This window comes from Lepisma saccharinum, chromosome 15 (genome assembly GCF_977018435.1).
Source record: "Lepisma saccharinum chromosome 15, izLepSacc3.1, whole genome shotgun sequence".
NCBI classification, from domain to species: Eukaryota; Metazoa; Arthropoda; class Insecta; order Zygentoma; family Lepismatidae; genus Lepisma; species Lepisma saccharinum.
This window is the reverse complement of record NC_139243.1, coordinates 74109434-74123116: the sequence shown is the minus strand read 5'-3', so window position 1 is coordinate 74123116 and position 13683 is coordinate 74109434. Positions and strand designations below refer to the sequence as shown.

The window sequence follows — 13683 nt, the reverse complement described above, 5'->3', positions numbered from 1 at the left end:
AAAAAACTGTACTTAACGTATGCGAGTATGTTGTTCGTATTTTTTTTTTTTTAGAACTACATTTTGGAGACTAACTGCCTTCTTCAGGTTCGTATAAAACTCAACGTTATTTTTTTAACAGAACTACCTAGTTTTTTCATACGAAACTAAAGAAGGGGATAGTTGTCTCCGAAACGTAGTTCTAAAGAAAGGAAAATAGGAACAACATACTCGCATACATAAGTACAGTTTTTAACATTAACTTTTAACGTCTTTTTATATTCTGGAATTGTGAGTAATACGCACCAAACCTACAAAATGCCATTTGTAGCAGATCGTAAATCTTGTTTGTTGTAAATTATTATGGGATACTACAGAGTTCACACAATATCTTTATGACTGAAAAAAAAACAAATGTGAGAACATTAATATCACATGAACTTTTGGATATGGAAATATGGTAGAATGAAATGGTATGGTTGCAGGATGATCCTTTTATTTCCACATTTAATAACAATGTATTTTGAACTTCTTTAAATTGCCAAATTTCCAAGTATGTCTCAATATCAGCAGAAATTTGTATGAGTAATATTCGTATTGGTTCAAGCTAGTGTTATCTCAACCCTAGTACGTGTGATGTGCTGCATACAAAGTACTTATGTAGGATGCAATTGAATGGGTTTGTGATATTTTCTATATGATTTTGTCAAATAGGTGTTATTCTGTACAAGAGGAACAGTTCTGCTAAATACATTGACCCTGAAGTCAAACTCGTTTCATTAATGGAATTAAAATATCTGAATTAAGGTCTGTGAAAGGAGAGAAGTCTTCTATAAAACTTTTGAGAGGGTTCTTCATGATTGACAGATTCTAGGATGGCAGTTAGATTGCTCCAAGCCAACACTATCCACCTGCACTGTGCCCTTAGAATATGAATTTTAAGAATTGTGAAAGGATGCAAGCACCCTTGTGGGTTGTCTATCAGTCAATAAATAAGGATGTTTGATAAATTTGCTTGATCGTATTTATGGTAAGTCATGTGATGAAAGGGACAATTTGATTTCCATGTTTGTTGATAAATTTCATGACAATATCACATTTATTTGTGTATGCACTTTACTATAAAGATGTATCTGTAATGCTATGTTAACTGTAGCAATGTAATTTGGTAAGTAGGTATACAAGCATGGGATTCAACCTCATAGTGTTTTATATTCGAGCACTACATGGGACCTGAAAATCTACTTCCATAGTTTTTTACTTTTTATCAGGTAGGCTACATATTGTATTCCTATGTTCTTCTTGAAGATTCGCATAACCACTTTTTATAGATGCAAAATAATCTAGCACAGTTATTTTTAGTGGTTATTATTTTATTTTATCTGTGACATTTCGTTCTGGTTTCCCAGAACTCAAGCTACACTAAGAGACACATACAAAAACACAACCTCACATGGCTAGTCACTCTACACTGCTGTAGAGCCACAAGTCAAGGACAAGGACAAGGAGTGGCAGGCCATCAACGTCGTTGACCAACAACAACTGCCTCAGGGATGATGAGCTCATCCGAGAGGAAATCCACGAAATTTCTGATGCAGTGCACATGTCTTATGGGTCAGCACATGCAATGATTGAGAGTTTGGGATACCGTACAGTCTGAGCTAAGTGTGTGTTTCGTGGCACGAGGTTCGATGACCTACAGGAGGTTAAAACAGCTCTAAACGGTGGGGCAGGTAGTGTTTAGTGGAATTTTTCCAAACTGGTTTTGAGGGCTGGATAAAACGCTGGCTCAAATGCATATTGTTTCCATCTTTCCATTATTAAACAAATTATAACTCAACAGGCATTACTTTTTGATACCCCCTCATATAATATGCAAAATGCATGTTAAGGAAGGTGTTAGCGATTGTGTAAGCAATCTGCCTTACCCAAAGTTTTCCTCTTTACATGGTAGTTACAGAAGAACTAAAATGCACTTGAAACTTGAAACTTGACGGTATTTCATCAGTTCAATGCTAGCACCACTGTTAATGTTGCCAATGTGAATAAATTTCACACATGCATCAAGAAATTCACAGGGACTTATAAATGCGCTAAGCATTGTACCGTATTTACTCATGTATAATGCGCACATTTTTCCAAAATTTTTGCTCCCATAAACTGAGGTGCGTATTATTCACGGAATAATTCGGACAGCCAACATGAAACCGTACAGGGTCATTCCATGATTTTGGGACACTTGCATTCATTTTTCATGTTTACGGAACCCTATCATGTTATATATTGTTATAAAGCTTAAATCTTGCAGTTTCTGAATATGGCAACAATACTCCATTCAAGATAAAGACACTAGTGTGAAATATGGTTTAAATAAGTTCATCATAAAATGAAGGAACGTTCGGATTTCTATGGTGCTTTGGATGAAAGAAAACATATAAAAAGAAAATAATTAAAATGTATTACTGGCCAAATAAAAATAAAATAATTAAAGTGTATTACTGGCCAAATAATAATATATATATGGAGTGTGTACATTCCTCTTGTGCTGCTAATAAATGTTACATTAGTCACGGAAAAAGTATATATTTTGAAGTTCTTTTAGAAAAAATGAGAGAAGGAATGAGCAAAACCACGTATAAAAGTTTGAAGGCCATTTCACACGATTTTTCACTTTGTAATGTAATGTTCTGTGACAGCAAGGAAAGCCAGGCAACTCTGGCGGAACCTTCCGTCACATGGGATGCATATCAGCAGTATTTGTTGGGCAGGAAATAATAAGAAATAACTTCCTGAGCACTGCAAATCCATAACGTAATTTTGATCTTGCTTTCTACTATTACAGAATCAATAAGGTGGTTAAAGAGTGAAAGCTTTGGATGCTAAACACAGTGGAGGGAGAGGGGGGACGTGGAATGGGTTGGAGACTTATTGTATACACAAGAGGATATTCTGCTCTTGGTCCACATAGCAACAGGTGACTCATTGAATACATATGATGTTATTCACTCTTGATCAGCATAGCAACAGCTCTACGACCTACTACTAAAAAAGCCATTTATTGAAAGTGGATTGTACTGCGCATTATATACAAGATATAATTTTTTTAAACTTTTACCCATCAAAAACCAGAGTGTGCATTATACATGCTCGCACACTATACACGCGTAAATACAGTATTCTCCAAATTTATTGTGATAGACTTGAAATATGGGTTTTTGTGTTTAGCTTATTATACATCACTTTTCTGGTCTTGAAATCGTAAATCATCTCTTGGTTTCATTTTGACTACTTCTCCCTCCCCCCACTTCCATGTTTATTAAATGTGTCTCATTTCAATAAAATTATCTCAAGATACTAACTAACCAAAAATTATTTTACATCATGTTACTATCATTGCAGTCTCTAGAACTATAGAGTGTATCAAAAATCCCTTACCACCCCTTGTAAAATCCGCAGTGATGTATTTTCATGGAATTTGGTATGGGCGATACATAATAGGCCTAGGGGGACACCTTGTGGAGTATGTCACGCAGACAGCTGCCATCTTGAATTCAACTTCTTTATTTCAAATGATAGGTGGGTCATGTGATACATGACCATAGGCTAGAATTTCGTGAGGATGTCAAATCTGAAATCAGATTTGATGTAACTTAATTTGGCGAAAAGTTATTGGCAACTGAAAGTGATGCTTACCTGTTTGTTGCAGGTTCTGAACCATGCTGTTAACAACTGAGGAATGCATCCAGATCGTCAAACTGTGGGGTGGGAGAAGTGCCCATGCAGGGGCTGCAGATTTCAACCTGCGTGATCCAGAATGTTATCCTGTGTCATATGTTGCAGTGGCACAGTTATTAACCATATTCGAGAAGATGGGTACTGTCTTGGACAGACTGCGTAGGGAACGACCGCGGACAGTCACGGATGAAGCACAAGCTACGGCAGTGTTGTCCTCCTTCTGCTTTCCGAAGCAAAGCACACTTTGTATAGCAATGCAATGTGCAATGAGTCACAGTTCAGTGTACTGGGTGCTACAGAGGCACAAGTGGCATCCGTATAAGGTGCAAATGCAGCACCTCTCTGAGGGTGATCCAGATCCAGATCCGCACGTGCAGTTTTGCGAGTGGGCTATCGCGCAAGTCCGATGAAGCGAACTTCTATGTAAATGGGGAGGCGAATAGGCAAAACATGCGCTATTGGTCGCCTGACAACCCCACATAGACAGATCACTCCAAAATGACTGGTGCAGGGAAGATTATGGTGTGGGCAGGCATATGGGGAACATGGATAATTGGTCCTTTTTTCATTCAAATAAATTTAAATGCGGAACGATACCTGGGGATGCTACAGGAACAGATTCTGCCAGCTCTGATATCGGAAGATGGTACATTTCCCAGGTTTGTTCAACAAGATGGTGTGCCTCCCCATTATGGCATCCAGGTGCGCCAGTACCTGGATGAACAATTTCCTGGGGCATGGATTGGTTGACGTGGGCCCGTTGAATGGCCTGCCCGATCACCAGACCTAGCGCCAATGGACTTCTACCTTTGGGGCCACGTTAAGGCTATGGCGTGACAATTCGTGATCTTCGTCATCTAGAACAACGTATCATAGCTGCCTTTAAGCAAATTTCACCAGATATCTTGCTCGGTGTCCACAGACATTGGGAGAAGCATCTGCACACGTGCATTGCCTAACATGGACAACACGTGGAGCACATTCTGTAACAGGTAAACATCACTTTCAGTTGCCAATAACTTTTCACCAAATGAAGTTACATGCAATCTGATTTCAGATTTGACATCCTGACAAAATTCTAGCCTATGGTCATGTATCACATGACCCACCTATCATTTGAAATAAAGAAGTTTAATTCAAGATGGCGGAACCAAGATGGCGGCCGTCCACGTGACACTCCACAAGGTGTTCCTCCAGGCCTATTGTGTATCGCCCATATCAAATTCTATGAAAATACATCACTGCGGATTTTACAAGGGGTGGTAAGGAACTTCTGATACACCCTGTAGATAAGTTTGCAACAATGTTGGCAAATGATGTTAATAGTGTGTTGAGTGACAAATGATCTCATCACAGAAGGTTGCAGGCTTCATTGTTCTGATTATGCAAAAATAAATCAAAACCAACAGTAAATAACAAATATACATACACTTATACAATGCGGTTATTAACATTTTATGCTAAGATTTTCCAAGAATTTACCAAAAATTCACTTTCTGAATATTCAACTGTGCAGTGGTATCCATTAAAAGAAATGCCTATTCATTTTGAAACAATGTATTACAATGATAATAGAAATTAAATAGAAAATATATTTGTCATTTACTAATCATAACCAAGATCCCGATGGAAGTCTCCACTGTTTAGCATTAGGGAAATACACACATCATGAAACATCATTTTTCTGGAAATTTCAATAAGAAGGCTCAGCCACTTCAGAGTGGGCAAAGTGCTGACTCAAAGTGGGCAATGTCTCCTCTTTAGCTATGTCCCTTATGAGAAAAACCAATTCAAAATGTCAATTCTGAGTATTCTCTTTTGTAAGTATTCTGCAAATATTTGTGTTTTGTCAACCATACAATTAAAATCATATGCCTTTATCACTGATATGTAAATAGCATTGATGAATCTGTCTAATTCCTAGAATATAATGAAAATGCTAAAAAAAATTACAGTTATAAACAGTGTGATTTTAATGGCAGAAACTTGTTACTCATGGTTTCTGCGAAGCTGTTTATTTTATTTTATTTTTTAAATTAATTTTGGTGGCTTCTGCCATCATACTTAATGTTAATATAACATTTAAATAATAAATTAATAAAAGGTTATTTTAATGTTAAGTTTTGAGTATGTTCCAGAGAGAACATATTAGTTAGCTAGTGAGAAATTCTTTTTGGGTACAATTTTTGTTGCAAATTGATCAGTTTTTTATTGTTTGTCTTGGATATGAACATTTTGTGTCTTAAGAGATCTCTCTTTTAGGGAAAATATTTGCTAATACTGAAACATACATTTCTTTCTTTTTCTCTTAGCATATTGAATAATCTCGTTTTTACTTTCTGGAATTATGGGTGAAGATACAGGATTCATTATTCTCCCATTCATGTATACATTATAAATAGTTATTTGGGTATTCTTGTAAACTTGTTTGCCTGGAGTTTTTTGGTACTAATGGCATGCATGTAACTGGGATATCTTGAATGCTGATGATATATTCCTTGTAGTATCTGTTCTGGTATCTGAAAGAGGGGGAAGTAATAATGAGACACAAATGTCAATTTTGCCAGATTAACATTCAAATTAATGCACTAAACTAAGAAAAGAATATATGGTTATAATGTACTAATTGGGAATAAGGGTTTGATTGGATCGCAACCGAGGATGTGGAAGTCAAATCCCAAACTAGAATTGACATAAATAACTTTGTTGGGAAGCAATGGCTTGCGGTTAATGCACTGCTTCAAGACTCTTTAAGAGTTTCACCAGGAATTGGGATATTGTAACCCAAAACACTAATATGTTCAAGAATACTCATAATCCAACATTCAATTTATTCCAAATTCAGAATCAGCAAAACGGTGATGCAATTCCAACACTTAATCATGCATTAACTACAATTCTACTATCTTTGCTGTTTCCCCATCTACAGCTACTGTGTGACACCTTAATTTATGAGTCTTTAATTCTTCATGTGAGAAAAGATCAAAACTTATTTTTCCCAATGTTTATTTTGTACTAAATTGGCATATTACAAATACAGGTGATTCAAAAAGGACTTTACAAACTTTGAAAGTATATAGAAGTGTATTGCAAAGCAAAACACATCAAGTTTGTCAGACAACATTCATGTTGGGTCGATGTGGCTACCATTTGTGAAGCGGCATACATCCTACCTGAAGTCTGTTTCATTCCAGACTTTCACCAGTAAGTCAGGCATCACTTCTGCAGCAGCAGCAGTAATGCGAAATCTCATTTCAGCAAGATCAGGAGGTAAAGGTTGTACAAAACCTGATCTTTAATGAAACCCCACAAGTAAACATCTAGCGGGGTCAAATCTTGGGAGCGAGGGGCCCATGCAATTGGACCTGTACGACCAATCCACTGACCTGGGAATCGGGTATCAAGAAAATCTCCTGACTGCTAAGTGGTAGTGAGGTGGTCCCCATCTTGCTGATAGTAAATTTGTACATCTTGGTTATCCTTGTCGAACTGAGGAATTTATTAGAAAATGTTGTAACACATCGAGATACACAGAAAATTTTGTAGTATATCCAGATACCCGATACCATTAATGTTTGCCTCCTGGAAGAAAAACAGGCCGTACAATTATTGTTTGCTAAGGGCACAAAAAAATATTGACCTTAGGGCTATCACGAATACGCTGCACAGTTTCATGGGGTTTTTCACTACCCCATATTCTGCAGTTATGGGTGTTTGTTCACCTGTCCATTGTTGTGAAACATTGACTCATCACTAAAAATGAGATTGTCTAGGAATGTCTTGTTATCTGCAATTCTATCCAACATTTGCACACAAAATTACTGGCGAGCAACTTTATCTGCATCCATAATGTGTTGAACCATTGTTAGTTTGTATGGCTTCAATAGCAAGCATTTACATAATACGTGCCAAACAGTTGGTTGTGGAATGCCAGTCTCACGTGATGGACGTCGTGATGATTTCGTAGGACTCCGGGCAAAGCGTTCTCTGAGTTGTTCCACAGCAGCTTCAGGAACTTGTGGACGTCCTGGTGATTTTGCATGTGGTAGAGAACAACCAGTTTCAACGAAGGTTTGGTGCCAAGAGTAAATTGTAGGCCTGCTGGGAGGTGCCTTATGATACTCCGTAGGAAACTTACGAACGAACGAACGAACTCGAGTATAGGCATCTGGTTTAACCAAAGTAAGCACACTTTATTAGTCAACGCAGAAATACTTCTTTCGCAAAGCAACTTCTGAGTTAGTTCAAACTTCTGTATGTGTTGAACACAAATATACTCCTGACGTAATTTGACAGTTTTGTGTAGTAGAATGCAGCAATGCTAAAATTCTCACTTGTCACTTTCACTTTGCACATACCTTCTTGATAATGTGCCCCTTTTTGTCATCCAGAGAAGTGATTGGAGTTCTGGATGGAGTGTGGGAACGCAGCCATGTCTTCATATAGCATCCCACCTTCTTAATTGCTTGTTTTGCAATTGCTAGGAAGGAAGGCATGACTAGCAGAGCTCTCGGACGTTTGCGAAAACTACATGCAAACAAATGAAGTTTGATAATTGAAACCCAGCCAGGGATGGAAGTTCCAACTTGTGATGTATTTTAGGGATGCAATATAACATACTTTTTAGGCAAATATTTAAGGAGCCTGAAATTCGTCACAAGGTGAGGAATGTTAATGGAAGAAATAGTATGTGTGTCAAACCTCATACAACAATAAATGTTTACGCATCCTTCTATGTTCATAAAACATCGAATTGCATGTTGTAGTGTTGAATAATATTAATATAAAGTAAGTGATATATGTAATTTTCTTGTTTAGTTTCCTTCATACTCACTATTTATTACTTTCCCTGCTTTGTTGGACAAACATGTTGTGAGGTCAACCTAAGTCATTTTATGTAAAAGGTTTTGAGTTCAAATTGTGATATGTCATAGGTGTTACTTCATCGATTTTATCCAATCATCATTCACCTCATCAATGCAATTGGCCAAAGGTGCCAGAATGAATGTAACAAAAATACAAATATTTATTTAATACTCTTAACTTTTGTAGAATTGGCTGTTGTTGAAGGACCAGGATGCATTTGGTCACTGATACAAAACAATATTTTATTAATCTGAAAGAAATTTTAACATGTCCCATGAAGAGCCTGAATGACCCTTTCAATAAATGAATGTAACCAGACTTCTGTTTTGGAAAAATAAACTCTGCATTTTGACATTTACTTTTCCAGAGAACAGTCATGGACACTTCTGAGTAGTAACAATTTCATTGACTTACAGTGGGATCTTTACATCCCAGAAGTCTCTGTGACTGTTGATGAATAACCACATGGCTTATGCTAAATGTCTAGTAACGAACCAATATGGTCAATAGATAACAAATGGTCCAAGATGTAACGGGTTTCGTGGTTGACATAACTTTGATCATAGATCGGGTCCTAAACAATCCCGATGAAGACATATAACCAGAATAATCCAGTTACAAAATTCGCTTTGTTTTTAGGGTTTTGTTAATGATCAAAAAATATTTTTTATTAATCAATAGCATAATGACAAACATAGAAAATCTTAAAGACTCAACTTTAATCAAATTTACTGTAACTACTCTTTGATCATGTGGTTTGGCCAATAAGATTTTAACATGCACTCACCAGATTAATTCATGGCAATACCAATAATTGAAAATTCACTACACAAATAATTAATTTCTGCTCTGCACCATTTGTTCATTTTTGTTAATTCCCAATAACATGTTTACAATTATATGTGTTCTGATATGCAAATACAATAGTCCATGAGAAGCTACAAAATTACCTTCAGGTTTTTGCTTTTAGATGCTAGTTGTTAATCAACAGTTCATGCATTGTGCATTTATGCTGTAAACCAGTACTACTTCTTAACCATGTGTTACCACAGTAAATTTCTCCTGAGTAGATCAATTTTAAATAATGCACATTGAACAATATAAATAAAATTGTAATCATCCTAATTAATTAATGCTTATTGGTGCTTCATATTTTCAGGTAGGTAAGATTCTAATTAGGAAATGCTTCTTTTCTTAGTTGCAAGAATTTTTAAGTGGAACATGGAACATGTATCTAAATTGTGTTGTGTCAAGGTTACATATTTTCAAGGTACCCAAGAACTTCAATAATTCTCGATTATTATTGATAACCACTCCCTTGTTTAGTTATGTTCCATTTTCACTTCAGAACAAAAGACTTTACTGTAATTATGTGGAAGCTGAACCCATCCATTAATTTTGTCAGTTTCCTCACTTTTCCACACTTTGATTCATTTTTCGCTGTACTATTAAGACATTTATTAAATAACACTATAACATTCATTGGGTATATATCTTCAAATTCACGTATACTTGCGAATCATGAATTAGGTTATCATAAGTTCCAAGAATTGATGCATGCTGCTGTACCATTCCAAACAATGAATCCTCTGATTTGAAAATGCCACAAAGATGAGAAAATCTCCATCATAAAATTGTGGAAATAAGTAATTTGCTGTGTAAGATAACCCCTCCCCCTGCTCCTTGATACACCTATGCTTTCATACACATATATTGTATGTGCTACAAAGTATGTAAGTAGCAGCATTTAATAAGTGATATCAATCCGTACATGCATATCCTGAAATTTCACCAAGCATCCCCCAACTAGGAATTTTCACTTCATTCATTTTCTAATGCAATAATAATGTACAATCTGTTGATATGCAGAAATCAATAAGGCCAGACTAAAGTGAATTACTGCAAAAGTGAGAATAATATTTGATTGACCTTAACAAATTTGGCAAAAGCTGATGAAAAATATTGCTGAACCAATAATATATTTACATTTTTCCAAGTATGTTCTTAATGACAGTGTGTTCTACTCAGTGATATAAATCTCAGTGACTAATTCTTTTTTTTTCCCCCTCCAGATATCTGAACAAGAACTACATGGAAGGACAGAGCCAAGATATTTTAAGGTCAGTTACACTTGTACCTTCAGGAAAATTAAGTGAACAAGGACAAGCAAAGGACACTACAGAATGTGTCAATAGAGAAGGTAACTTTGAACCTGGACCTTCATCAAAATGCTCCAAAACCAAGGCAGATATTAAAGGTACCAAGCACTGTAACAGAAAAAGACAAAATATCTCTTCGATGTTCAACCAAGTTTTCTCCAAGGAAGGAAATTTATTTGCTCATTCAAATATCCTTGCAAAGGAGAAGTTTTTGAATCGCTCAGTTTCCAAGAGAAAAATTATTCCTGAAGATAACCTTTCAACACAAAGAAGGGTTCACACCAAAGAGAAACCTTTTAAGTGTTCAATTTGTGACAAAGATTTTTCCCAGAAAGCAGCTCTTCGAGTGCATGTGAGGATTCACACTAAGGAGAAATCTTTTAAGTGTTCAATTTGCAACGAAGATTTTATCCGGAAATCAGGCCTTTATATTCATATGAGGATTCACACCAAAGAAAAACCTTTTAACTGCTCGATTTGCAACAAAAATTTTACCCAGAAATCAACCCTTAATATTCATATGAGAGTTCACACCAAAGAGAAACCTTTTAATTGCTCGATTTGCAACAAAGATTTTACCTGGAAATCAAACCTTAATATTCATATGAATGTTCACATTAAAGATAAACCTTTTAATTGTTCAATTTGTGACAAAGCTTTTTCCCAGAAAGCAGAGCTTCGAGTGCATGTGAGGATTCACACTAAGGAGAAACCTTTTAAGTGTTCAATTTGCAACAAAGATTTTGCCCAGAAAACAACCCTTAATAATCATATGAGGGTTCACACCAAAGATAAACCTTTTAATTGCTCGATTTGCAACAAAAAATTTACCCAGAAATCAACCCTTCATATTCATATGAGGGTTCACACCAAAGATAAACCTTTTAATTGCTCGATTTGCAACACAAATTTTACCCAGAAATCAACCCTTAATATTCATATGAGGGTTCACACCAAAGAGAAACCTTTTAAGTGTTCAATTTGCAACAAGGATTTTACCCGGAAATCAACCCTTAATAATCATATGAGGATTCACACCAAAGATAAACCTTTTAATTGCTCGATTTGCAACAAAAATTTTACCCAGAAATCAACCCTTAATATTCATATGAGGGTTCACACCAAAGAGAAACCTTTTAATTGCTCGATTTGCAACAAAGATTTTACCTGCAAATCTAGGCTTAATATTCATATGAGGGTTCACAACAAAGGGAGACCTTTTAAGTGTTCAATTTGCAACAAAGATTTTACCCGTAAATCAAACCTTAATATTCATATGAATGTTCACACCAAAGATAAACCTTTTAATTGTTCAATTTGTGACAAAGATTTTGGCCAGAAAGCTGCTCTTCGAGTGCATGTGAGGATTCACACTAAGGAGAAACCTTTTAAGTGTTCAATTTGCAACAAAGATTTTACCTGGAAATCAACCGTTAATAATCATATGAGGATTCACACCAAAGATAAATCTTTTAATTGCTCGATTTGCAACAAAGATTTTACGCAGAAATCAACCCTTAATATTCATATAAGGGTTCGCAACAAAGAGAAATCTTTTAAGTGTACAATGTGCAACAAAATTTTGCCCTAAAACATCACCTTAATAGACACATGAAATTACACACAAAGAGAAACCCTTTAATTGTTTAAAATGTAACAAGTATTTTACCCATAAATATATATATACTTACTAAACATGTGAAGATGGTGCATATCAAATAGAACTTAAAAACCATTTGCACACAGGGAATGGTGTTTGTGTAGAAATCTCTGGAAATTCTTGTCATTCTGTGCATATATCATTTGGGATGGAATCCCGAGCTCTGTATTATACAAATCTATACTTCATGTCTATAACTATGGTGCCACCATTTTATTAATTGAGATCTCAACCATCCATTCCAATGGTACTGTGCAAACCTTTTCTTGATAGCCCTACTGAAAATTCTGTCTACTGATTTCAGTAGATCAATGGGTGTTTTGAAACATCCACTATTTTATGTAGATGAACTGTAATGCTACTGTTTTCAGTAGCCCAACTGTGTCTACTGTTTTCATTAGCTGAACTGTACTGATAATGTTTTCTACTGTTTTTAGTAGCCCAACTGTGTCTACTGTTTTCAGTAGGTGAACTGTACTACTAATAGTAGGACTTGAAGCTTTCCTGGCGACGAATGATGAATAGATTCTCTCGGGCTATCTCACTTCAACCAACTGTGTCTGCTGTTTTCAGTAGGTGAACTGTACTACTAATAGTAGGACTTGAAGCTTTCCTGGCGACGAATGATGAATAGATTCTCTCGGGCTATCTCACTTCAACCCTGAAAATGAGAGTGACAAAGCTCTCAAAAGCTTGGAATATTTTCCACAACTCACCTGGTCGATAGCCCGGTAGAATCTATTCATGTACTACTAATGTTTTGTACTGTTTTTGGTAGTCCAGCTGTTTCTCCTATCTTAAGTGGCTGTGGCTGAACTGTACTCTTTATGTTTTCAGTAACACAATTATACAACCAAGATCTTTTATTGTGTTCATCAAATGTATGTATGAAGACAGTACTATTATCAGTAAGGAAATATTTCTTATCAATACAACTGAAAATGCAATTGAAAAATCACATAAACAACTAAATGTATGGTAAAGCATGTGGAACTTGCTACTTAGGAATGTGCCCACACAACAAAAAATCAAGTGTAGCGAACATGTATTTAAGTGTGTAGCTTCACTGTGGTTAACACACTTCTAGAAAATTGAAAAACATACTTTTTTATACATAAATTGACATATTGTTTTTCATATATTCACACGAAAACATCAAAAAATTATTTTAAACAAGACCTGATCCTCAATGCTTGAAAAACCAAGAGAAGCAAACATTGTTGCTGATGTTGGTCAACAGATGGCTCTTTTCTGCAATTGCACTACACAGATATAATAATAACC

General features: G+C 35.8%; 1 protein-coding gene across 1 annotated transcript in view; it reads left to right on the top strand.

The window, feature by feature from the left end:
- Positions 1-12330, top strand: part of LOC145999337 (uncharacterized) — a 61078-nt gene extending 48748 nt beyond the window's left edge. The window contains exons 5-6 of the mRNA XM_083136278.1: positions 10653-11091; positions 11659-12330. Of these exons, the coding sequence (XP_082992404.1) occupies positions 10653-11091; positions 11659-12330 (1111 nt within the window). The remainder of the gene's footprint in view (positions 1-10652; positions 11092-11658) is intronic.
- Positions 12331-13683: the final 1353 nt, after the last annotated feature.